Source organism: Pogoniulus pusillus, chromosome 3 (assembly GCF_015220805.1).
Source record: "Pogoniulus pusillus isolate bPogPus1 chromosome 3, bPogPus1.pri, whole genome shotgun sequence".
Lineage (NCBI taxonomy): Eukaryota > Metazoa > Chordata > Aves > Piciformes > Lybiidae > Pogoniulus > Pogoniulus pusillus.
Genome location: NC_087266.1, coordinates 24,802,073 through 24,829,091, shown reverse-complemented (window position 1 = coordinate 24,829,091; position 27,019 = coordinate 24,802,073). Strand labels below are relative to the sequence as shown.

The 27,019-nt window shown below is 39.8% G+C and overlaps 1 protein-coding gene across 2 annotated transcripts in view; it reads right to left on the bottom strand.

The window, feature by feature from the left end:
• The window catches only part of FRY (FRY microtubule binding protein), a 211,660-nt gene that overhangs the window by 147,113 nt on the left and 37,528 nt on the right, over positions 1 to 27,019 (bottom strand). For both annotated transcript variants that reach the window (XM_064172809.1, XM_064172802.1), the window contains exon 2: positions 9,484 to 9,683. In XM_064172809.1, the coding sequence (XP_064028879.1) occupies positions 9,484 to 9,603 (120 nt within the window). In that variant the 5' untranslated portion in view covers positions 9,604 to 9,683. The remainder of the gene's footprint in view (positions 1 to 9,483; positions 9,684 to 27,019) is intronic.

Sequence of the window (27,019 nt, the reverse complement as noted above, 5' to 3'; positions counted from 1 at the left end):
TAAGTAACTTCAAAGAAAACTCAAAAAAGTCTACTGCTCTCAGCATTTGTACTTTCTCTAGTTCCATTTCAAAGTAAAGGGATTTCTTGCACATAGGAAGTAAAATAAATCCTTTTAGTAAGGTATTTTAAGTCCAAATAAGCTGATCACTGCCAATGGACCAGTTCTGAAAGAAGTATTTTCAAATACATACTTCTGTAAAATCTTAAAGAAGTACTAAGGATGACTTTACTAAAATTTGTGCTAGGCTCCAGCACAACTGAGAAAGGGAAATCAGTTTTGTGTTAATAGGAATGCTTTTTAAAACTTGTAACTTAATGAACATATAAAAATCCTCTGTCTGAATACAGCCATATTACAAGGCTTGGGCTAGGACCATAGTACTTTCCTTGGTTTTCCTCAATTTTAGTGACTTCCAGTACCACAGTGTAGACAGGGAAGAACTGAATGTTACAAATTTTAAGTTTAATAAATTTAAAAGGAGGATCTAGAAACAAACTGTGGATCTTCAATGTTGACATTACAATTCCATCATAGTTTAGACTGACTGACTGACTGATTTGGGCTTTAAAACTTCCAGTGTAAGAAGATAAAATTCTTTTAACTGGAGCCAAATTTGCTGGTGTGGGGAGCATATCAGGCCTGGAACACAAACCCTATGAGGAGAGGCTGAGGGAGCTGGGGTTGTTTAGCCTGGAGAAGAGGAGGCTCAGGGATGACCTCATTGCTGCCTACAACTACCTAAAGGGACATTGTAGCCAGGTGGGGGTTGGTCTCTTCTCCCAGGCAACCAGCAACAGAACAAGGGGACACAGTCTCAAGTTGTGCCAGGGGAGGTATAGGCTGGATGTTAGGAGGAAGTTCTTGCCAGAGAGAGTGACTGGCATTGGAATGGACTGCCCAGGGAGGTGGTGGAGTCACCGTCCCTGGAGGTGTTCAAGCAAAGACTGGATGAGGCACTTAGTGCCATGGTCTAGTTGATTGGATAGGGCTGGGGGATAGGTTGGACTGGATGATCTTGGAGGTCTCTTCCAACCTGGTTGGTTCTATGATATATATTTACTTTGAAAGCATCAGAAAAAAATGCATGGCTTTACTTCACTCAAAAACAAAGTGACTTCTATGACTTTTACACCAATGATTAATGATGAGCAAAATTATTTCTTTTGTGCAAGGACATGGTACACAGATGTAGGAGGAAGCTTTTTTTCCTTGCAAATAATGGGGATTGTGCAAATTTCCTATTGAGCTCACCATGTTCTCTGAGCTATGAGAGTGCTGTCCTCATCTTCAGGCAAACTTCTGCACAAGGTTGAGTGCAATGATATGAGGATTAGGAGGGTTCCATGGTCCAAGCAGTGGATGAGGCTCCTCTTTTCAGTGCATGTACGTGGAATTGTTAAAACCCTTTATTATAAAAAACAGAGATGTAGGGAAGGGTGGGCAAGTTTCCACATTTGCAAGCCTCGGGATTGAAAACCCAGGCTTGCCACCACACCTCTGCTGAAAGGTATAGCAGAGTAAAACGTGAAATGCCTGTCTGGATGCAGACAGTTGGGAAATGTTATGACCAGGCAGGGCAGATACCCCACCAGCTACAAATACTAAGGCATGGCTGCATGAGAGAGACACTTGCCGTTGTTTCTAATACAGGACTGCCCATGATCCCACTCTTTTCCCAGTATCTTAATTCCCACGAGAAGCACTAAGCAGGATATGCTTCAGTTACAGCAAGGTGAACTGCTGAAGGGGGAGGGGGATGCCCAAGTCATCAGGCACCCCTCTGAGGTGAGTAAAGGCTGGGTAGAACTGTGGGGAGCTGGAAATCGACCCTTCGGTGGTGGTGCTGTGACAGAGACTGACAACTCTGCCGGCCGTAACGTGGCCTTAGGCTGTAGGCAGGGGTTGGTGAGGCACAGGGGAGACTACTAAAGCTTATTAGTGTCCTCAGGGCCCTGACCTCTGGTTATCCACTCAAAATAATGTGATCTAATTTAATCAAAGCTCTAGGAAGTCCTTATTAGTTGATTTGAATAAATTCAGAGTTGTAATTGCAGGGCTGCTCCAGGCACAGCTGACAGCTCTGTAAACAGGATCCACATTTATTTTACGCCTGAAACAGCTGGGAGGGGAAAAAGCAACAGACCCCAGCACTGGTCTGCTGCCACATGGCCACTGCTGCTTTCCCAGCATCATCAAGCAGGTACCTGTTTTCATGGAATGGACCAAGAGATAAGGAACGGTAGAGTATTAAAGTGAACTCAAGAAACTCTGATGATTGGCAGCAGTTTTGTTTACATTTCCTACATTTTGAGCTTTCTTGGCTATGTGTTTATCTCAAAGGTTATAACTGTACCATAACAGACACTGCTAGGTCTGAAAACTTTTTCTCCTGGTTATTGTCCCTGATCTGACAGAATTTCAGGAGGATGCCAGGCTGCTGTTACAGAGCTACTATCAGTATTAATGTCTCTTCTGCTACAAGCACAAAAGACATTGACAGCGTAGCTAAGGAAACAAGACCTTATTTGATGGTTTTCCAAATTTAGAAGCATTTACATTTTTCTTCTATTGGTCATGACACCAGATATGCAGGGTCAAATATGGCATAATTCAAGCTGTCTGATGTGTCGAGTGTACAAAGCCAGACTAAGGCTCAGGTAAGAGCACAGAAATTTAAATTTAAGAACATATGGCAGTCCTGATGAAGTGTACAAAGGAAGAAGCTGTTGAGAACACTCTACTAGCAAGAATGCAACCAAAGTACATATTTGATTTTCTTTCTCTCTGGATGACAGACCAGTGGTAAGACTAGCCTGAGATGACTTTCATTTTCTGGATAGTGATAATAATCAATATCCTTACATGACACAAAAATGTGATTACAGCCCTGTGGTAGGTTCTCTGCTATATTTGCAAGCCTTTCCAACACATGATATAATGTGACAGCCTTGGTGACCTTGGGTTGAATCTGCCTTCCAATGTTAAATCTTCTTAGAGATTTGAACCATCATCTCCACCACTGACTAACCTTCAACTCTATCCCTGCAGTGGTGAGGCCCAGGGACAGTAAGCATTCTGCAGAGTTCTGCCATTAGAATGAGATCTGAAGCCTGAAATACCACTCAGCCCACATGCCCAGCTATGGAAACCCTAGGATTACTGAGAAAGCTCCTGCTGACATTACCTGGCTTTGAAATGTATGACTGCATTTATGGACTTGCATCTAGCTGCAAATGCCTGTGCCAATGGCTATGCTAAAATGTGCCCTTTTCCTTCCCGCTTGCTAGAATGGCAGGCACTTTCCCTCTCAGTCTTATATGGATGTTTATATGGAATCTGAACCATGCTGCATCCCATCTTCATCCCCCTGCACTTTTAAAAACCTACATTTGACTCTCATTTTCCAACTGTGTCTTTCATACATTTTCTGTCCATTTCAGTGTTTCAATTCTACCATGTGTTCCCCTGACCTATACGGAAGGTATCTCATCCATGGCCACCGCTTCAATCACACAAACATTTCCACTTGAGATAACTGTCCTGAGGTTCAAGATTAGCCCCCCTACACCCTACCACTCTATTAAGTGCTCGGCTTCTTCTACAGGTCTCAGATTGAGATACATACTGAGATGTATCCTCATAGGAGGATATTATTTCTGAGGTGATCAGTGGAAGGGGAAGGGAAGGCTCTTTTTGCCATTCAAGTTCTATTTGCTAACTTTGATGCTCTCCATGTTCCATACAGAAGCTTCATTCTTCTTACAGTAAAGCCTGCTTATTTCATGGATGATTTCTCCCAGGGTTAGCTGGCTCACCTTCTGGGGAGAGAAAGAACAAGCTGATCTGGCCTAGTGCTTCATTGTCACTGGCCGAGGTAGGGTTTGTGGACTGGGCTGCACTTGAAGAGACAGTGAAGTTCCAAGAACAGCTGGTTAGTAAAGGAGGGAAGAGTGATGACTGAGGCTTAACTGTTTTCTTAAAATACAGAAATTAGCTGCTATTAAGTTCAAGTAAAAAGAAAGAGAAGCAAAGGGATGACCCAAATAGAAATCAACTCAGTCATTAGATTGGCCTTCTCCTGAGCAGAATGATTGCCCTACAGATAGTCCTACGCCTAACAGACATTTAATAGGTCACTTAATGGATCCACTGTAACAGCTCTGTAGGGCTCCACACAAGAAAAGGGTAGTGTATTAAGGTTACACTAAACTAAGATGGTGTGGAGATGCTTACACTTGCTTATGAACAGGTAAGAGGACAGTCCTCAGAACTATATAATAAAGTGAGGCAGAACTTTACAAAGAAACATCTTAAGTACTTCAGAGAAATTATTGAGAAGAGAGATAACTATTCTCAGTGTCCTACAGATTATTTGTAATAATCAGATCTAAAAGGACTAATCCAGTAATATTTATTTATATAAATACTATGTGAAAAATACAGTAGAAATAAAAAGCTATGATAAATTAGATACACAGTTATGATATGAACTCTAAGCCCCTTAGAGTTGGAATAAACTGACCACATGCTTTATTGAATTTTGATGACCATAAACACCACTGGAATAAAATAATTTTATTAATGATCACAGTATCACACACAGCATCACCAAGGTTGGAAGGGACCTCATAGATCATCAAGTCCAACCCTTTACCACAGAGCTCAAGGCCAGACCATGGCACCAAGTGCCATGTCCAATCCTGCCTTGAACAGCTCCAGGGACGGCGACTCCACCACCTCCCCGGGCAGCCCATTCCAGTGTCCAATGACTCTCTCAGTGAAGAACTTTCTCCTCACCTCAAACCTAAGTTTCCCCTGGCGTAGCTTGAGGCTGTGTCCTCTCGTTCTGGTGCTGGCCACCTGAGAGAAGAGAGCAACCTCCTCCTGGCCACAACCTCCCCTCAGGTAGTTGTAGACAGCAATAAGGTCTCCCCTGAGCCTCCTCCTCTCCAGGCTAAACAATCCCAGCTCCCTTAGCCTCTCCTCGTAGGGATGAGTGACATAATCCCTTGAGTGACACAGAGGGTGTATAGGGACAAATAACAACAGGAATCTGGCATATTTGTATCATTATAGAGAAAGGTCCCAGGAAGGATACTTCTTTCTTTGGGGAAAAAGAACAGCACTTTCAATATATACTTCATAACTTTATTCAAATAAAGTTGTCTTCTTTTCAATTTACCTGTGCATACATATATTGAGTGGACAGTTTGAACAGAGCAAGGCAGTTTGCCATTCCTCTTTTCCACGAAATTACCTGTAAACTGTGAATAAACAGGGTTCAGAACTCCCTGTGCATGCCAAACTATTAACGAGGACTTCAGACGTGAGAAATGGCTAATGCTAATGTCTCATTAGAGATGACAATAAAGGAGTCATTCCTCGTGTGATGATGCTGCAATTTTAGTTCATGTAGAACAGAAAATTCTACTTGATGTTGTTACAGCCTACATAAATCTTGCTAGTCATCACCACCCAGGCCTCAGAAACCGCCTACTTTCTTTTCTTTCAAGTGTGTCCTTAGTATATTTCTCTTCTTGCCCAGAGAAAGGGAAGCCTAGATTAAAGCTAATTGGTCAGCAGTGCCACTATACAGGCTGGCTGGTCAGTCTTTGCAAAAACACACTTGCATTATTCTTGACCTTTCAGAATCTTCCTAATCACCTGCTTGGTTGCTATCACCAGACCTGTTTTAATACAGGACTGTATTTTAATGTATTTTAATGTATTTTAATGTGAGCTTCCAATGAAATTGAAGTAATAAATACACTAGTGTCAACCACTTTCACCACAGAGAAACAATAAACCTAATAAATAGAGAAAATTTTAGGCAAAATAAATTAATATCACAGAATGGTTTAGTTTGGAAGGGACCTCAAGGATCATCCAGATCCAATCCCCTGCCATAGGCAGGGACACCTCCCACTAGAACAGGTTGCTCAAGGCCTCATCCAACCTGCAGTCCTAATCCTATAGTGAGTAAATTCTGTTCCTGAATTCAGTATTCAGAGAGATTCTGAATTTAGACAAGCTCAGTAAAAAAAATAAAAGATGCTTGCAGGGAAAAGGCATAATAGAAGTTTACCAACAGCTAAATTAACTATTAACCACTGTCAATGCCTGTAGATCACTATGTTTTACCAGTGTCTACAGCTGTGTGTAAGTACTGCTGATAGCTGCATCTAAAGATTAGTCTGATGAGTATGCACAGCCTGAATTATTATCCCGAGAGACTATCAGCAGTCCTAAAAAGGAAACAACTTTCTATGCTTTTTTCCCTTTCAGTATTAAGTTATCATTTGAATTATCAAAAATTTCTCTGGCTTCCTCATTCTAGCTTCATTTTAAGGTCATGGCTGCTTGAAGTAAATCAGCAATAAAATATGAAGTTGTGTTTGTAAGTGAAGCAATGCAGAGCAGATTTACAACATAAATGGCTAAAAATTAAACACAAATGTAGTCAGCTGTGGAAAAAGCTCTGCAGGACAAAATCTTATTATTCATTAATAAGGGAGAGCAAATATTTACAGAAAAGAAGCAGGAAATTATTAAAGGTTATCAAGAAGGTATTATTTACATTTCATTTACATGAATTTAATTTCATAGACTGGAAAATCCCTTCTAATTAATCCTGCCATCAAATACCTTTAATTTGGATTAATGTAACTTGACAATGTGGTATAACAGTGTCATGATTAAAAATTACTCACATAATTGTGAACTTAGTATTTAATTGCTGAAATGTTTGTAAAATTTAGAGACCTGAAAAGGGTGAAAAAACATGACTTGAAATGCCAAATGAAACATTCTCCAGACAAGACTTAAAAAAAAAAAAAATCACATCTGGAAACAAAAAAAATCTATTTCAACTTGTTAAAGACACAGCAGTGGACAGCTGATGTTAGATTCATGCCTAGAAAGCACATTAACTGGAGAGTGTGTTTTTTATGACGATCGCTGCCAGATCCACTAACCAACATGTCAAATCACACTCGCTCAACAGATAAAGCAGCAGGATGAGTAGGTGACATTGCCCTCTGCTCTCTCTGCCACCCAGCTGAGATTTCCTGTGGCTGCAGGAAGGAATGGGTGCTGTGCCCTTCACTGCTGACCTAGAAAACAGCCAAATTCTGCTGTGCCTTGTTAGCATTTACAACTCACGGTGGGACACAAACCTGTCAATTTATAGTTTGGGTCTGTGTATATCACAAAAGAAGGAGATGGATATATCAAACAGGCATATGGAACTCAAACCGAGAGAAAAAACATCATTAAACCACAGGAATGATAATTAGAAAGGTTAAGCAGGCAGAAATCTAAGAAAAGAAATAGCTAGATAAAAAATGCATCACTAAAACGTTAATCTCGTTGTAATTTTAGATCTTGCATGTAAGCTAGGCTTTGTGGTAAAAGAGAGGAAAAGGCAATTATATTATAAACACCATGTTAGCTTTTCTAAAAGATATCTAAAGCATTCATCACTCATAGGATTAAACTGTCGTATCTTGCAACGGCTTTGACAATTCAGACTAGAAACATCTCAATGTTAGGGCACTTTGCAAGTTTGATTTTCTTTGAAGTATCTTTGAGTTTAATTAGAACTGAATCTTCAAAGAGCTCACCATTTGACTACCTATTGGGAAAAAGGCCAAAGGGTGGCTCTGCACCATCAATTTATAATCTTTGTCTTGCAAATCCCTGGGACTCCTTAGTTACAATTCTAGTCAGTAGAGTAGCTGCTAAACATCCAACAGATATCCCACAAAAAGGGTGGACTTAAATACTTAGCCATTATTGTAGAATAATTTCTAGCATATTCCTTGGCACTTCTTTCATTACAACCTAATTATTTCAAGATCATTTTGACAATGTCTACAAAATCCTGCTTACGTATTTGTCACAGTTACCCTCAAATAGCTGCATGCCATCATTCATTAAGTCCTATCAGTATTAATAAGACATGAATATGTCATTGAATTAATGTTATTGTCTCATGGTTGGACCCCTGCATGTTCTGAAAATACTGACAAGAAGGTGCCATTCCAGTCTTCTGTCATATTTTTACATTCTACACTGAATTTACCAAATACAACTTCAGTTAACCACCTCTGGAATAAGAAGATTTAGATATTCATAGTCTCACAAACAAATAATGTATCAGCACAACACCAAAATCATCTCAACACAAGGTGAAATGGGACTAAATCAGGGTCACTGGTTCATATGTATGCCTGAAATACTACACTAAAGTGCAGAGGTTAGTGTTTCATAAAGAAATTATTTTCTCAGCATTGGTGTTTTTATTGTTTCCCTGATCTATCTTGTCAAGGAATTTTACAACATATTTTATCTTAGAATTCTAAAGATGTTCACTGTATGTGACATAAAGACTGGATGGTAATAAACAGTTGCTGGCTTTTCATTTTTTTTAAAGGACCCACACAATGACTGTCAGTTTAGTGTGCATTTTGCAATTCGAAGGGAACTCAGGAAATAAGAACAAACTGGATCTTTGCCAAAGTATTCCTCCCTGTTATTTTTTGCTGTGTCGTTTCCAAATTATGTAAGATATTTTCTGTCATTTTGTTTTTTACCTAATGTTTCAGAGGTAATCCAAGCATTAAATACTTCTGATTCTAATGCAAGACATAAAGCTAGAAAGATGCCATGGGAATCAAGACAATCTTATATTCCTGTATAGAACAACCAGAGCTGACAATGAGCTGAACTAAGTATTTAATATTTTGCTTTACAACAAAAATGTTATAAGACTTCAGAAAAATTCCCTTACAGATCAGAAATAAAGGTTCCTAGTTAATTTTCTTTTAAAATTGTTACCTTGTCAGAACCAAAGTACAAGTTACTGGACTATTATTCCATAATCAAAACAACAGGAATGTATATCAAATGTACTCCTATGTTAACAAAGCAGACTCCCAGAAGGTCAGTTACGTAAACTCCTTTTTCAAATGCTGCATGCTTTCTCCTATCTGGAAAACAGGTGCTATAGCAATTCATTAGATTTTAAAATCTACTACTGTCAGAAGTAAACTAAGAGCCAGCAACACTAAACATTTTTGTGTTTTAGTCAAAAAGTGGTAATGTTCAAAGCCACTATTTTTGTCGTATTTCAGTGTTTCCTAATCTATTTTGACTCACATGACCACTCTGCCAGCTGTGAAATCTATGCTGGCTGACACCCCTTCTGCCTCTCAATGACATTAACACATGCCCACACTCCAAACAGAAATAAAACATTCATTCCTTTTTCATGTCACCCCTTTGGCATATCTTGCATACCTCTGTCCTCTCCCACAATGTTTGAATTGCCACAGCAGCATTATCTTCCAGTTTGGGAAACACTATCAAACTTCAACACAGATTACAAGCAAAACATTTTTCATTGCATGGCAAACAAGTCTGATTTTAAAATATATTTGAAGCCAAGTACACATGTGCTTAGAGTTTCCTTTTACTCACAAGAGGTTCTGCCATGATGATACGAATCTTGCGTTCAGCCTGAGTAGTAAAGTTAACAAACAAGCTCTTCAGGACATATTCGCCTGGTTTACTGTCTGGGTCAACGTTGATAGGCAACATGGCTGGAGGTCCTTTTTCTCTCTGTGTACCAGAAACAGGTGGAACAGGTGGCTTGATATATCCGTTACCAACTGGAGAAGCTGAAATGTAGATAAGACACATTTATTTTTGAGTAATTCAACATGCCCAAGCTTTTCCACAGCATCCCAATGGCCCACCTCACTGTCACAAAAAAAAATAGACACCAGGTTCACAATGAATGAAACACACAACACACAAATACGAGTTCCACGGTGCAGTTACAGGTAAAATATCCATCATCTAGACTGGAAGAAGAAATCAAAGATGAACTCTTGTGTATTAAAACTGAGTAGTGTTTACTATGCAATGGGCACTCAATCCTTTTTTTTTTTTTCCAACAAGGTAAGACCTGCTAACACCTAAATGTCTGAGTAAATCTCTGTCTTGCAGGCCAGATCTGTAACTCAGTTATCAAGTAAGAAATTTATTCTTTCTAAATTGACCTATCCATGCAAAAGTCAGGACTCTGCTGTTTTGACTAAGGTGAGCACTAAGGGATCTGACTTGCCCCTCGTTTATACTGAGGTTAAGTAAGAATGACTCCTTTAAAAATAATGACATCCCACCATATAAATCTTATATGAAGAGTCAGGTATGAAGTATTTTTCATGGTCAGAAAACATTTATGATGTATTAGTTTTTTTCTGAAAGTATCAAACCCTATAGTCCCACTCAGCACTTGCAAGGTCACACGTGGAGTATTGTGGCCAAGGAGGACTATGAAGATGGTCCACTGGGAGTGGGTCATCAAACACTGGTACACGTTGCTCACAGGTATAGCAGAAATTCCATTCTTGAAGATACTCAAAATTCAGGAGAAGGCCCTGAGAAGCTTTCTCTAGTTGGAGAGCAGAGGTTAGACTAATCATTCTCCAGAGACCTCTGTGATTCTGTGAATTCTCCATAACCAGTATCAAGGTATCACATATTAGGCCTATCTCTGCTTATTGGTTTTGAAGGAAACTGAAGGAAAAATAAATTGAAGAACTATGAAACAAAACCTCACTAATTAGAATATGATATTCTATACACAGTATCTCCAACCCCAAATTCTCAAACTTAGCTCATTTCGGCAAAACAAAGTCATGTCTTCATGCAGGTATTGGTAGCACCTTCTGTTGGCTTTGTCAGAGACTTCAGAAGCATCAAACTAAGCAACACTGGGAAGACCAGCCATTGGCCATTTTGAATGCAATCCAAGTGTTGTAACACCCATAAGCACTGCTGGAGACTGGGACAGAGGAGCTTTAAGGCAATACATACTGTGGAAGATGCTGTGAATAACACCATCACAGCATTTCTCCATAGCATTGCATTCCAGAGCCTTACACTGTATATTGCATCCAAGTTGCAAAGAAAGCAAGCAAGAATGAACTACAATAATGGATGCGGCACATCTAATGCCTTTAGCCTTTCCTCTTGAGGAACAGAATTGCAGCTACTCGTGAAAGTAATTGCCAGCTACTAATTACATGACATTGCTTTAAGGATAAGTGAGATTTTAGATATTTCCTAAACTCTTCAGCTCTTCATTGATGAAAAAAACCAAAAACACATAGACTACATTATCAAGAGTGTTCAAGATGTGGCAGAATCAGACTCCAAATTCATGCATTGAAAAATAACTCCCTTGATTGACAAAGCATTTCATCACTTTTAGCACAGCAGCTCCACTTCTTTCACTCAGATACATGTTTTCTGAAAAGTTTCACTTGATTTTTGAGGCCAAAAGCATAATATTGGAGTCTTGTTGACTCTTTGGATAAAACAAAATATAAAGAACGGTTCTACATTCAGTTTTTAGAGTGTTTCTGTGTTTCTAAAAATACACTGTTGTTCTGAATGCCAGCCTACTTCAAAGCAACGACAAAAGAACCACCAGAGAGGCGTGTAAGCACCACTACTCTCCTGTCAACACCTAGGCTCTCCTAAAGTTTAAGCATGAAGACAGTGGAGTGAAAAGGATCTGACAGACTTATAGAGGTTTATATGGACGATCGAATACAGTAGGTAAGGGAAATTTCTCCACAAACAGCTTTGAGGAAGAGTCAGTCAATATTTTCACAATCACTAATATATTTGACAAATGCTTGGTTTTGACTGGATCACATCAATCTATGAAATGGGTTTGATTGCCAAGTGCTCAGCTAGAGGAAAGGTATTTTTACAAGCAGTGAAACCAATTGTCTTGAGGATTTGTGTCCTTTGTGCAGTAAAAGCCCTGTCCTCCCTGCTGTCCTCATCATCAGCTTCCCAAGCTCCCTTCAGCTCTGTGCCCAGGGCTGGGCAGGCAGTCTGCCCACTGGCCAGCCTCTGCCAAGGAAAACACACGCAGTCTGGGCCGCCTGCTTCTCTCTGGCCACCACAATCATCTCAAGGAAGGAGGAATCCATAGGAATCTAATTAAATAAAAATTTGCCTTCTGCTTCTTGAGAAAATTTGGGTTAAACTGGGTACCAAACTCAAAATTTACTACAAAGATAGCACAAAGCAGAGATGGAAGGAAGGAGGTAGCGTGTGAGATAATGCACACCTCACATCCTTATGAAATTAGGTTTAAGAAAGCCTAGTCACACCACTGGGAAGCTGCCACTCTTGTCTGCAATCATCATGGCATTCAGCCAGGATTTTGAGACTGGAATTTAAATCTACATAGTTACTGTTGTTAGTAGGAAGCCTTTTAATAACACTGCCATTAGGCTTGTGACACAGGCTGATCTAATTATTTTTCCAGACATCTAACTGAAAAATCAATTATTTGCACACTGTAACAGAGAAATGCAATTATTTGTGAGATTTGTCACTTTTTTTTTTTCATTCTAGCTCTCTGAAATACAGGACTGCACAGTGCTTCCCCAAAAGGAAAGAAAAAGAATATTCTGTGGGGTTAATGTGTGTCGCCGCTACAGCAATCACAGCAGTTACAGGCATGACTGACATATGGTGAGGCACTTAGTGCCATGCTCTAGTTGATTGGACAGGGCTGGGTGCTAGGTTGGACTGGATGATCTTGGAGGCCTCTTCCAACCTGCTTGGTTCTATGATTCTATGACACTGATATAGTTCAGATTTTTAAAAGGTCATTTTGTAGTTGCTAACTCCATTTAAGCATTTTCAGTGTGGAAGGTGATATTGCCAGGGGTATAAAAGTTAAGCAGTGTTTGATTGGTCATGAAATATTACAGACAGGTTTGTTTTTTTAATGCATCTTTTCAGTATCATTATCTCAAGCATTTGCATAGACTTTGTATTTTCATTGCAGAAATCTGGCTCAGTGACTAGACTATCACGGAAATCTATATGGATGGTGTATGAGCTTTAACAAGGTATATTCTTTTTTTCTAGAATGAGAGCCCTACAAAAAAAAAAAGCCTCTGAGACAAAACTGGGAAACAAGGACTCAAATTTTAAGAAACAGATGCATTAAATTGATTCATGATTGGTCCTTTTATACTGACATATTATAAGATGGGCACTAAAAATGGTAATGAAAAGGATGTGTCCAGTTTTTGCCATCTCTGTCAGTGGAACCCTGCACCAACAAATAGAAGACATAGTATTTACTTGAGAAATTACCACATACAGTTTGCAGAATTTGTGGGATTATGCAGAAAATATCTGGTGGAGCATGGAAGGAAGGGGTTATACTTAGCTCTGAATATCGCTTTCACTGATAATGGTTTTACCACCCAGTTTCAAAAGAATCAAGTTCTACAAGAGAATGAACCACTGAGATGCTTAGTTTGATTCTTAAGAAGAATGAATGGTGATGCACATGCAGGATACCACAGTGACCCTGATGCCCAAGGACACTGCAATAGCAGAGTCCATTTCAGAAAGTTGTATACATGTTTAAAACTCCTCTCCCAGGAAAAGCTGTAAAAAATTACTAATGGTGCTTGATCAACTGTAAGACACCTGCAAAAATTTTGACTGAGAGCCACTTCTACCAAACAACCCATTTTTTTGTTTCTAAGACATGTCTCTACTTTTCCACTCTATCTGAAATAAGCTGCATTTCAAATTACACACTTTTCCTACAGAATATTTTCATTTATTTCAGGCTATGGTCATAAGTTTTCTCAATGTTATTTAATTTTTTACAACTCCAAACAAGGAGTAAGTATGGAAGTAGTAATGCAAGATCACAACATGATTGTCAGCACAACCACATACTACTGCCACAGAAATGAATACTGAACTAAAATCTCTTCTTGAGCAGAGAAAGCTTCCAAATAGAACAGTAGTTTTAACACATACATGCGCACACACACACACAGAGAAACATTAAGCTGATAATGGGGATGAGTACAAAATCAAAGTATCATAACCAAGTCTCTGCTAAGATTTAAACTACAGGTATTTTTTTTCCTTCAAGCACTACAGTGAAGCAAACCAACACAACACTCATAATGCACAAGCCCAGTCTGTGCTACACTATACAACTTCAACTAAACACCGTTATTGTATTGTTAGTATGTTTAAGCAAGAGAAACAGAGCTGGTGGGTTTTTATAGGTAACCGTGTCAAGCTGACACTTGAGCACTAATGAACAATCTAATAACACAAATCAAGACATGTACTTGCAGAATTGTCATACCTACCGAGCCCCTTTATAAAGCTGATCACACTGGACTTTCTCCAACATGCTACTGTAATATCCATGAGCTTGTGAATACCTGAAATGCTCCACTCCTTCAGTTAGAAAAGCTCAAACCCTTTTCTAACTATAAGCAAAAAATAAACCAGCTGCTTCATAATCCTGCTTCATACTTGCCAATAATTTGTAACTGGCATTGAGGCACAAGGTCTTTTAAGGCTTGTTTGGTTTTCAATAGGCAAGTGCCGAAGACCTATAACGTGGAAGCTAGAGCAAGCCTCCGGATCAGCTCGGCCTTCCCATAACCATAGGGTAATTTTTAGCTTCAGCATATGATGATGACCACTCACAGAGTGGCTGCAGGTCTATATTTATCCACAAGTACATACTATGCTGACAGATTAGTGAAACTACTTCAGGCACTCCAAGAACATGAGACAGGATAATGGAGTTTGACATAAACAAACCACGTATATCAGACACTATCATACAACCCGAGCTGAAAGCAATTAGCATAGAAATGTACAGCATGCAGACAATAGAGGATGGGCTCTGTTTTGTAACTAAGGTCTCCAGGACAAAAGTACAGAGAGGTTGAACTCCTTGCGAAAAAAAACCAATGCAGTATCTCTGCTTTCCACATGCCCAGAATCAGTGAGAAGCCACCTATCTTTAAGGATAACCGTGCATCTGCTGAAAGAACTTGAGAAAACTTGCTTTGTTTTGAAACCACAATTATAATTTTAAAATCATAGAATCATAGAATCATAGAATCAACCAGGTTGGAAGAGACCTCCAAGATCATCCAGTCCAACCTATCCTCCAGCCCTATCCAGTCAACTACACCACGGCACTAAGTGTCTCATCCAGGCTTTTCTTGAACACTTCCAGGGACAGTGACTCCACCACCTCCCTGGGCAGCCCATTCCAATGCCAATCACTCTCTCTGTGAAGAACTTCCTCCTAACATCCAGCCTATACTTCCCCTGGCACAACTTGAGACTGTGTCCCCTGCTTTTGTTGCTGGTTGCCTGGGAGAAGAGGCCACCCCCCCACCTGGCTACAATGTCCCTTCAGGTAGTTGTAGACAGTAATAAGGTCCCCCCTGAGCCTCCTCTTCTCCAGGCTAAACAACCTCAGCTCCCTCAGCCTCTCCTCATAGGGTTTGTGTTCCAGGCCCAAAACACATTATTAAATAAAGTGAGAAGAACTGAGTTTATCAGGATATGGTACATGCGCCAAGGTTACCTAAAAGTGGCTTTTTCACACAGTATCACAGTATCATCAGGGTGGGAAGAGACCTCACAGATCATCAAGTCCAACCCTTTACCACAGAGCTCAAGGCTAGACCATGGCACCAAGTGCCACATCCAATCCTGCCTTGAACAGCTCCAGGGACGGCGACTCCACCACCTCCCCGGGCAGCCCATTCCAGTGTCCAATGACTCTCCCAGGGAAGAACTTTCTCCTCACCTCCAGCCTAAATTTCCCCTGGCGCAGCCTGAGGCTGTGTCCTCTTGTTCTGGTGCTGGCCACCTGAGAGAAGAGAGCAACCTCCTCCTGGCCACAACCACCCCTCAGCTAGTTGTAGACAGCAATAAGGTCACCCCTGAGCCTCCTCTTCTCCAGGCTAAACAATCCCAGCTCCCTCAGCCTCTCCTCGTAGGGCTGTGCTCAAGGCCTCTCACCAGCCTCGTCGCCCTTCTCTGGACACGCTCAAGCATCTCAATGTCCCTCCTAAACTGGGGGGCCCAGAAATGAACACAGTAGTCAAGGTGTGGTCTAACCAGTGCAGAGTACAGGGGCAGAGGTGGACATTCCCAATCAGTTTTAGCTTGATAGGGAAAGAGAATGAAATTCAAAGGCAATTTCTGGTGAAAGAAACAAACTAAAAGCTCAGTGGATTCATTTTTATCTCAGTGAAAGAAACTAAAATTCACAAGGAAAATGTTATTTCAGCATATTAGTAAGATGTACTAGCACTGTTTTAATGTAAACATTATTTTAGTAACCGATTTGCATCTTTCACCACATTATAAAGGCATACAGTTAACCTATACAACATAGTATTAATAATTTGCAATAGATGTGATAGGCAATGTATTTATTTGAAGTATAAGACTTTATGATGGCAAATGGATGCTACTGATGTGTGACCTTGTTGTGTTTCTAATCCTCTCTTAGGACTAGGAAGCACTGAGTGCACATCTACATCCCACATCCAGACTATTTGAAAGTAGAAGTCTAAGCTATGGTAGTACTAGTGCCAGGCTTATTCTTCACAGGGAATCAATTTCATCCAGCATGAATACTGTTTTGCATGTTTGGTTTACTCCTTATTTTCAGATTTTTATTACAGGAGTTTCTAAAACAGGGAGCACAAAGTCACTCTCTTTAAAATACTCCTCCCCTCCTCTCAAGTGCATGCTTATTTAAATATAATTTAATTATTAAAATGTATGGAAGAAAACCTGATGGTGTAGCCTACAGCAGTTTCCAGGTCTCTATAAGAACTGCTGTATGAATCTGCCATAAGCAGTAGCAGTGCAAACACAGCTTTCTTCCTCTAGTGCTGGAAACCATTTACACTTCCAACTGCAGTGAGGCTGGCATGCATTCTCCTAGGGGTGGAGAGGTCTGTAATTACCGTTTGCATAAGTACATCCCAGGCAGAGTATCAGCTGTGGAGCTTTGATACTACACTTAGCTGAATTTACTGCTGCAAAGCCTCTGCTATTTTAATTAAAAATGTAAAATAAGCAGAAATTGTAACATGCAGGCAAATATCCATATTGCATGAAATCAGTTCCCTGTGAAGGCTCATCTGCAAATGAGGGAAGTCTTTGCAGTGAGAAACTCACTCACTGACAGCAGTATGTACACACAAACAGTAGATACAAGCATGTACACAAAAGATAAGAACGTACAAAAGAGTCCACGTGGCAAAAAGCCCAAATACTTTTCCCCTCTTACTTACTAGAACAAAGTTGTGTCCAAAGTTACACCTACTACAAATCTCAGTGGACTTGTATTTTAAAATTCCACTCTGAAGTCTCTGCCTAAAAATGTTCAAGCAACTGCTAGGAGAACACACTAGATCGTTCTGTGCTGCTGTCTGGAGGCAAGAACGTGCCATAAACCGATCTCGATTCATCCTGCCTTTCAAAAGCCTATAATCTAAATACAGAATCTAGTCTAGAAGATACAATAAAAGGGGCTGTGAGGTCCATGGGTAAAAGCATAAAAGATTTCCAAAAAGGTGGTGAGAGATGACCAAAGCTCTTCCAAACAGAAATTCCCAAACTATGTGGTTATGCTGAAACCATAAGGGAGAATAGGTCAATGCACAGATTTCAGATTCCTGTGTTTCTTTAAGGAGATGTCCTTTGAGAAAGTAATTTCTGTAGAACAATATGGGGAAGAGAAAGGAAGGAGCCTTTTCATCAGTCCCCTTAGTTAAGGGAAAGTGGTTTGAAAGGGATGATGGAACATGAAAAATCAATAAATGGTTGAGGCGGGGGAGGACAGAGAGGTGCCTATCTAAGCCATGAAGAATGATTCTGGGGGTGAACATCTTTGGCCACAGACTTTCCAATCTAGTGAGATGGGCTTTAATCTAGGGTTGCTGGGGGAAGGGATCCTCAATCCATCCCCATCATGGCCAGTGATACTGGCAGTGTCACAACACTCAACATGAACTGGCAATGTGCGCTTGCATCCCCTAAGTCCAACTGCATCTTGTGAAATGTGACCACTAGGAGGGAAGTGATTCTCCCCCTCTATTCTGCTCTCATTAGATCCCACCAGGAGTACTGCATCCCATTCTGGTGCCTCCAGCAGAAGAAGAATATTGAACTGCTGAAGCAGGTCCAGAGGAGGGCTACAAAGACCATCAGAGGGCTGGAGTACCTCCCCTATGGGGACAGCCTCTGGGGACACCTTAGAGAAGCCTTCCAGTATGTGAAGGAGGCCTGCAAGAAAGCTAGGAAGGGACTTCTTATGAAGGCTTATTGTGATAGGACAAGAGGGAATGCACTGAAGCTTGAGGAGGGTAGATTTAAACTAGCTATTAGAAATTCTTTACAATAAGGGTGGTGAGAGACAGGAACAGATTGCCAAGGGAGGTCATGGATGCCTTCTCCCTGAATGTGTACAAGGCCAGTTTGGATGAGACTTTGAGCAATCTGGTCTAATGGAGGGTGTCCCTTCCCATGGCAGGGTGGTTGGAACTGCATAATCTGTAAGGCCCCTTCCAACCCAAACCATTCTATGAATCTATAAGATACCTGCAGTGATAAAGGCATTCTGTGACTTGCTCACAGATTTAACTAAGACCAAAATATTACATAATTTCTATTTGAAGACATAGTGAAAAAATGCTACTGCCAGGTTTAGATATATTTATTTCACTCTCTTCAGAAGAGCTTTTGAACTACAAAGAACTCTTGCAGACTTGTCCGGGCAATCCTTCTCCAAACTTCCTCTCCCTTTTATGACAGTAAGAGAGCAAATTCAATGTGAACACAAAACCCAGCAAAACCAGAAAAGAGAAGGCAAATTAATTATTGCATCTGCCAAGAAGTGGCAGAGTTGCCAATAAAGTATAAGCCTTACCCTCTACAGCCAAGAAAAAGGAGGCTTAAATCTCAGGTGTGTGACTGCATGTGCACAAACAGGCCACTCCTCAATTTATTTCCAGTTTCTTCAGGAATGTTATAAAACAGCAGGCCTAAACCAGACCATATGATACCTTCAGTGTGACTGAACATTTCAGGACATAAGGCTAAATCCTTGTAGTAAACCCATTCTAGCCTCTCTTGAATCCAGGGGTGGGCAATGATTTGTAGGCGAAAGCCTAAAAATGAGTTCCAGATGTGGTCGTTTTTTACTATCAGATTCAGTCCTCTGCAGGATAGAAACAAATGCAGCACCCATGAAAGTGAGAATATGGCCACTTAGTAGGCCGGATGGATGCCAAAATGCCACTCATGGGGGATGTTCCTCTTTGCATGTCCACAAAGTGCTCAGATGCTCACTCCACTCAGAGATGTTTATGAAGCAGACATCTTCTAAGATGAACCTCACTAGGAAATGAGCAGTTCAATACAGATATCTTTGCCCAATCTCAGGGAAACATTAGAACAGTTCCTACACAAACAGACAGGTTTTATATGACATGGATGTGATGAAGTGCCTGTTACCTCTGAAGCTAAGAATCTTGTTCAGCCTGGAACCTTGGGACAGTTGAAACTGTTTGTTTAGCTTTATTAGCCACCAGTAACCTTCCAGTCTTCACACTCCTGTTGCTGGCAGACAGGTGTTAAGTGTTACATCCTCAGACATGGACTGTAATTCTATGCAGGAGAGGAGTAATTGATTAGAGAACCTGTAGAGGAAAGCAGCATTTTCTCCTCTTCCAAAGAGACTGTCTCTCCCTCTGTAGGGGATTCAAGAATGATGACTGCCACAACAAATCCACAAACAGGAAATCCTGTCATACACGTCCATCCATTTTCTGAAGTCATTTTCACTCACTCGGCAAAGCTCCTAGTAGCTATGGTCTTCTAACATGTAGATTTTCCTCTCTTTCTCCTAAGTGGCAGGTCAGAGGTTGAGCAGCTCAACAATGTTCCCTGGGTTCTTATTTCAGATCCTTGAAAGACATCTGAACAAGGCAGGAACATGATTCTCCATCCTGTCCATTCTCTTTGCTTACTATTTGTTTTTATCATCCTTTTCCTGCAGATAATTTTTCACTTGCTCCCATATACCACCATGCTGAAAAGAAGTGGAGATCTAGACATATAATACAAAGATTTTTAGCTGTGCCTATTGTAGAAATGGTTTTGTTTATTATGAGATTAAAGTCTGAAAAAACTAAATTATGTGGTAGAAACTCTTACAGACAGGCTCAAAACTATTTTCAACTGCCATTTTGAGTGCTCCATTCAGGAATGCCTTCTTACTAAAAGAAGTATCTGTGTTGCTTCTGATGGGATCCAAATCAAATTGAAACACTACTCAGTTTCTGTGTTTTATATGATAATGACATGCAGCCACTTCGAAGGCTGATTTGAGATTAAGACTATACATGCAAAACATTGATAGCTTATCTTCAAAATGTTGTTATCTTTCCAGATATTCCAAAAGTAAAACCTCAAAGTAAGGGTGAAAATATATATCCAAATCATAATTTTCCAATGAGCAGATTAACCCATTAAAAAAAAAAAACCCACAAAGTTTATTTCTGAAATGATGTTAGAGTTTCATTGGACTCAACTAGAGCTTGAAAAGCACTGTATTTTAAATAGATGCTCAGACTCTTCTTTTACACTTCTTTATGTACTAATGGAAAAAAGTGAGTCTTCACTTTGGTTTTGTTGGATCAGAAAATAGCTTCCTGTAAGATTTTAGACAGACTTTTGTTGGCCTTGCTTTCCTTTTCAGAGACAGGGAGATGAAGATACTTGTTTTGTGGTGGTTGATGTGTGTTAGCAGAAGAATTATTTTTAGGCAATCTGGAAGACTGCCAAGGAAGCACAAGTCTACAAGAGTCCAAAAGAGAAGGAATATTTACTTCCAAAAGAGGCACCAGCAAACAGGGAGGATGTGACCTGCATCTTCCTTCACTATACACTTTTCTAGAGACAGTAGAATTTCCTTTTTCTCTTTAAATATTTTACAGTAAAACTGTCAAGAGTTTGGATGAAATGGAATTTAAAATATACAATTAAATTGGATTTTTACTATAGAAAAACATTAAATATTCACATCTGAGTCCTATAGCAATTTCAATAGCTACCTCAGATGTTAGAACTGGAATCGTTCATTGTTTGCTTGTCCACATTTGCTCTTTCAAACCACTAACAGATGTTAGTTTATGCTGTTCAAAACTCACGTGTTTCACTGGAATGAGAATGGCATATCACTTATGGATGACATGACTTCTGTGCAATGTACACACATCAGTGAAAACCTGAGTGCGCTGTGATGCACTTGTGCAAACATAAGCAGTATTTTGTTACTGATGCGCCAAAAGAAACAGATTGTGGCTCATTTCTCTCTGAAACTGCGTGATCTGAACAGTCCTACTGACCTGACACTGCTAAATGTTCAAGAGTTCATTCCTGAAAGAGAGCTGCTTCTTTCATGCCATAATAGAAATGATGTCATTGTTTGGTTATGTTTCAAAGTGTAACACCACATTGAATAAAAATCTCTCAAAACTGCAGTTGCTTCCTTGACCTCATCTAGTCTATGGCTGCCTTTTGGGGAAAGTTCCAAACTTAGCTACTAGCAGGCCAAATACTGGATTTAATCTATCTGTTTAGGCTCCAAGTAGAGTAAATGAAGAGAGACAGACATTTCTAGGTGATTCATCATATCCTTCTGAGATTCTTAGCTGAAGACAGAATAAATCACTTTCTAGAGGTGCCTATCACTTGTCAGTGATTACTGAAGGAGAAATGACAACAAAGATATACACCCAGGGTTAGAAGAGATGACTCCCACTCTTAAATCTATAAATTTTTAAGAGCATCCTGCATCATGGTGCATTTCAGCTGCTACTGGCTAGGATTCATACCCTTGCTCATGTAGATGGAAAATGGCACAATACCAGGAGTAAAGCAAGCCACAAGCTGGCACTATGAACTGGCAAGCTAAACCTTCACAGACAAGAAGACTTCACAAAATTTGCAAAGCTTTCTGTGATGAAACCACAGGAGAGATTTCTCTACAGAAAGACTAACATAAGTTGGACATTCATTCATCTTTCTCTCTGCAGTGCAGCATAGAAAGTAACACCTACACAAAGAAATGAGAGAAGAATTTTTGCAGCCAGAATCAGGATTAATAATTGTCATTAACTATCTCCTACTCTGTCTCATTGAATCATTATTGTCATTACTTAATAGTGGCTGCAGCAGTGCACTCTCAACACTATATCTTCTGTACTAAACACGATTTTTGTCTCTTTGCTTACAGAAAGCTCAACACACCATGGGTTATCTTTCAATAGCCACACATCTTTATGAGGCTGTGGTGTCTGATAACACTTTTTTTAAAGGTTCTGTATTTGAAAGCAGAGTTCACTCTTCCCTTAGCCACAACATTTAAATGCAAATGTAAATGTTTGCTGCTGTGCAAGACTCAGACTCCAGGACATAAACACTTCTCACGGTGACTCTGAAGTGTAAAATCACCCAGGACAAGATAATGCCTTTCACTATTCACACGAACTCAGTGAAGGTTTTGAAAGCTTGGCTGCCTCCTGAAAAACTGTCACTCCATCAGATGAGTGAAGCGCACAGAATTTAGCTGCTGTCCAAGGGACCTTCTGCATGACCAGACAGTTGCAAATACAAAACAGAACACGGACAGAACATTCTTCTCGTTGTGGTCAGTGGGCCATGACAGAAAACTCCTTCCATATACTGAAATGTCTAAATATTTTGGAATAAAAGACTGCCAGAAATACTTACTAAAATTGGAGGGGAGCAGGCACCTATAGAGATGAACTCTACAGCAGTTAGTTGTGAAAACAAAGGAAGAATCCTAAGGTTAACATTGGATTTTCCAAGTAAACAGCTTAACCACTGAGAAAACAGAGTAATTCCTTAGAAAAATGGAAAAGCCTAATTACATCTGAAAATAATAAAAAGATTCCTTTTAAGGGATATTGAAAGCAGAATTCAGTATTCCTGAGGGCTGGGGCAAAACTAATATTGTATCAAGTTTTCTTAAAGTGTCAGCAAGGATAATCTGACTGCAACACAGTTGGCCTGATACTCATCCAGGTATGGCTGTATTTGATTAATAAAGAATCAAAGCATAATAACATGACATAAGCATAGGTTTATAAAAAACAGATGTCACTAAACTAAATATAGATTTTAAAGAGATTAGAAGTTTGATTAACAAGTTTAAAGGTATAGTCTTGTATTTCTGTATGGCAACTGAAATGGTATCTTAACAAATTGTAAAGTGAGAACCAAAAGAATCAACAAAAGCAGATGAAGTGCTAACAGATACTTCTCAACATGAGTTAACACAAAATCCTACGCTAATGAATGTACTTCTCGTGGAGGTACAGAGACCAGTTCTTGGTCCTGTACTATTTATCCTCAGTGTCAGTGTCATACATATGAAAATATTTCTGCAAAGTTTACAGACCAAAGACAAATTAGCAGTGGTAGACAGGAAGAAAGCAGGAAAATACCCTATTTTGAACAACATTTAAAAAACTAAATGCAAGCAAAGAATAAATGTGCTATTAATTCTAACCTATGGAGAATAGCATAGCCACAGACAAAGGATGCATGCCCCATGGACAGAATGAGGCTTTCTGTTTGTGGGAGACACTGGTTATGAAAAAGGCCTGAGACCAGGATGACTAATGTGTTGAAAACAGGCCATTATTCTTGTGACCTGAAGAGCTATGGAGAGCCTTTTCAAGCAGGATAAACAAAAGCAAAAGCAGGAAAGCTCTACTGCTCCACTGCCAGTCTTTCTGACAGCCACTGCTGGGTACTAAGCCCTGTCCTGGAGCCTGCAGCTTGAGAACTAGAGGTCATTTGGGAAAGGCATCTACCACTAATGACCGCAAAATTTGCCTTAAAGATCAGTGTAGTTTAAGCATGAGAAAGTTACATAAGCACCTACTTGAAAAACGTATTTACATGGAGCCTCTTAATCCAATATTCCTTATTAGACAACACAATCACTCAGGTACTTCCAAGGTGTGTTTCAATACCTCCTAATAAATATGTCCAAAGGAGCTCATCTGAACTGTACCCTGAAAGTGAACATTTCTCTCTGCTGCCTATCAGGAAAACCAGGCTTGACCATGTCAGATGTAATATAAAACCCCAAGAATGCCTGAAAATTAGGTGAGATGACTTCCATACTTACTAAGCACGAACACGAGGAACAGAAATTTCCTACCTAACAGCTCTTCATTCAGTAACATTCAATGTCTGGAATTTTAAACTAGATGAATTCATTAAAGAAGTTAAACACAAAGGGAAGGAAATTAACTGCCAGAATGCTATGAAAGCTGGTGCTGATCCTTCCATTAGTGGAAATTTTAAATTAAGGTTTACTCTTTTTTTTTTCAGATGTGTTTTGGCTCAAATAGAAATTAATTCAGAGAGCCATAAAGCCTGCTCTATGAGAAGAACAGATTGGATGACACAATGTTTTTTTCTGCTTGTATAATTTATGACTCTTTGAATACTTTAGTAGAAAACATACTGCTGAGAACAATCTTTCCTTGGTAGAAGTATGATACAGATGTTCTAAGAAGGATTCTTCTATGCCTAAAGTAACAAGAAGCCAAAGTCTGACTGCCCACCAGTATCTGTTCTGTTATTGTGCACACATCCAGATACAAATGCAACTTACCTGATCAGAGTATCAGCATGTAAACCTGCACAGTGACTTGGTCCCAAACATGCTTTGCCAAAATGAACATGATTTTAAGGTGTTTTATCCACAATACACCTCAGGAAGCATGGAAGTGGAGGAAACTTAATGGGATGATTAAATTTTCAGGGAATATTTTAAAGAAACACTGCATTAGAATAAATTTTAAATATGCCTTATAAGTTATACCCATAGAGAACAGCAGCTTGCCTTAAGAGAATGTTTGTATAGAAAAGTAAAACTCTCTGAAGGTGAAGTGATATGCTCCATGGAAGCCATATTCCCACTGCCTATCTGAATGTCTGAGGAGCACGGAAGAATTATGACTGAAATGTTATTATTGAACTTATGTGCACAAGCACAGGAAGATGGACTGCCCTGAGGATCTGAAAAAGGTTAACATCACATCTTAGTGAATGTTACGGATTACCAACAAATGCCTGGTGTTCTGTTACAGACCTAAACTGAATCAATGCAAAGTGTTGAGGCCTATCCTTTGTGTAGTCTAAAATAAAATCCAGTTTCACACTTGGGTGTGTAGGAAAGGTTGTGGTAATGCTGTACAGATTACAGAATTATGTATTCAAACTATAGGAAGTGATTTCCTATGTTCTTCTCTTGTGGCGCCTAAAAAGCCAGCAAATTGTCCTTCCTCTGCACCAAGGGGAACTTTGTAACACATAGCTGAGGCTCCAAGTGGGGCAGGAGATTTCAGAAGACAAATGTTTCTTGCATTAATAGGCCCTAACTTTCTGAAAATCTTAATTCTTACTATAGAACAATATTGACCTAAATACTGACTTAAAAAAAATGGATATATGGTTTCGTAATCAGGTATGTCATTGAAAATATAATCCAATGAAAAGAAGATAGGCAACGTGTGTCAATGCTGTTCCATAAAATGTGATCTTACCATAAATCGTTTTAGTTACAAGCATCAGCTGTTGCTATGGGACATCACTTTGAATCAGCCACAATGACAAGCTCTATTAGCATAATGGGTTATTATTCCCAGATCCGTGTGATCCTTACTCCATAGCAACCCAAAGAGAATGAATGGCTTTGTCAGTAAGAAAGCATGTTTGAAGCACAGACCTCAAGTACCTTACAGGACGTAAAGCTGTCAATAAATTAAGAATTTGAACATCAGCACTGACACTTCTTTCCATATACAAATGTAAAGAGGCACTGAAACTTTCAGTACAGTCTCAACCGACCATCAACATTGACACTTTGACTCAGGGCTCAAGTCAGTTGAGAAGTTAGGTGCTTAAGCCTGGCATGTGGAACAGAGAACAAAAAACTGACCTAAACAGTCAGGTGAGTCAGGCAGCAGCCTGGGCCCAACGCTGCCACAGATACAACCCTGCAAGGACCTCACAATGTTGGTCCACTTTGAATATACAAAGCAGAGAGGAGAAGCATTTCCTCTCCTTTTCAATTTGTCTGTAACTGATTTTCATGTAACTGCTTAATGGATGAAGAGCTCACCCAGAATGTGGCAGCTTTGGGTAAATGCTTAATTAAACTTTAAGATCTGATCTCTCATTTCCCATCTTCTTGGAGAGCACCCTCATTTTCTGGCTACCAGCCAGAACAGGGTGGATTACCCATGTCCTGTTTGTTTGAAGTTTGACAGACTTGAAGATTGACAAATTTGAAGAAAGAATCCAACGTGCTTTGAATTAGAGATGAAATCTCTAATCTAACAAACATGCCTCTAGATCAGTACCACACAATAACAGAATCACAGAAGTCTGGAAGGGACCTCGAAAAATCAACCATCCCAACCCACCTGTCACAGCAGGATTACCTATACCAGACCACATTGGAACTCTTAAATATCTCCAGAGAGACTCCACATCCTCCCTGGGCAGTACACTGTTACCCTCACAGTGAAAAGATTTTTCCTCATGTTTCCATGGAACTTCTATGCCTCAGCTTCTACCCACTGCCCCTCATTCTGCCACTGGGCATCACCAAGAAGAGCCTCCATCCCCTTGGCACTCACCCTTTACATATTTGTAAACATTAATGAGGTCACCCCTCATAAATATCTCCTCCTCTCTAAGCTGAAGAGACCCAGCTCCCTCAGTCTCTCCTTGTAGTTGCCATTTAGTTAATCAAAGAGCAACAAATACTAAAAATTATGAAGATATTAAATTATAATAAAACTACTATCAAACAATAAAGGTGTTTGGCCAAGGGAATGCCTACATCAGTAAATTACCTATTATTCAGGTATGCCTCCAAATCAGACCCTTTAGATAGTCTGAACCCTGCTAAATAATTTCTGTCCTATGCATTTTAGTCCTGGGCTTCTTTTTGAATCCTAGTTTATTGTTCCACAAAGGAGAGCAACAGGTGGGG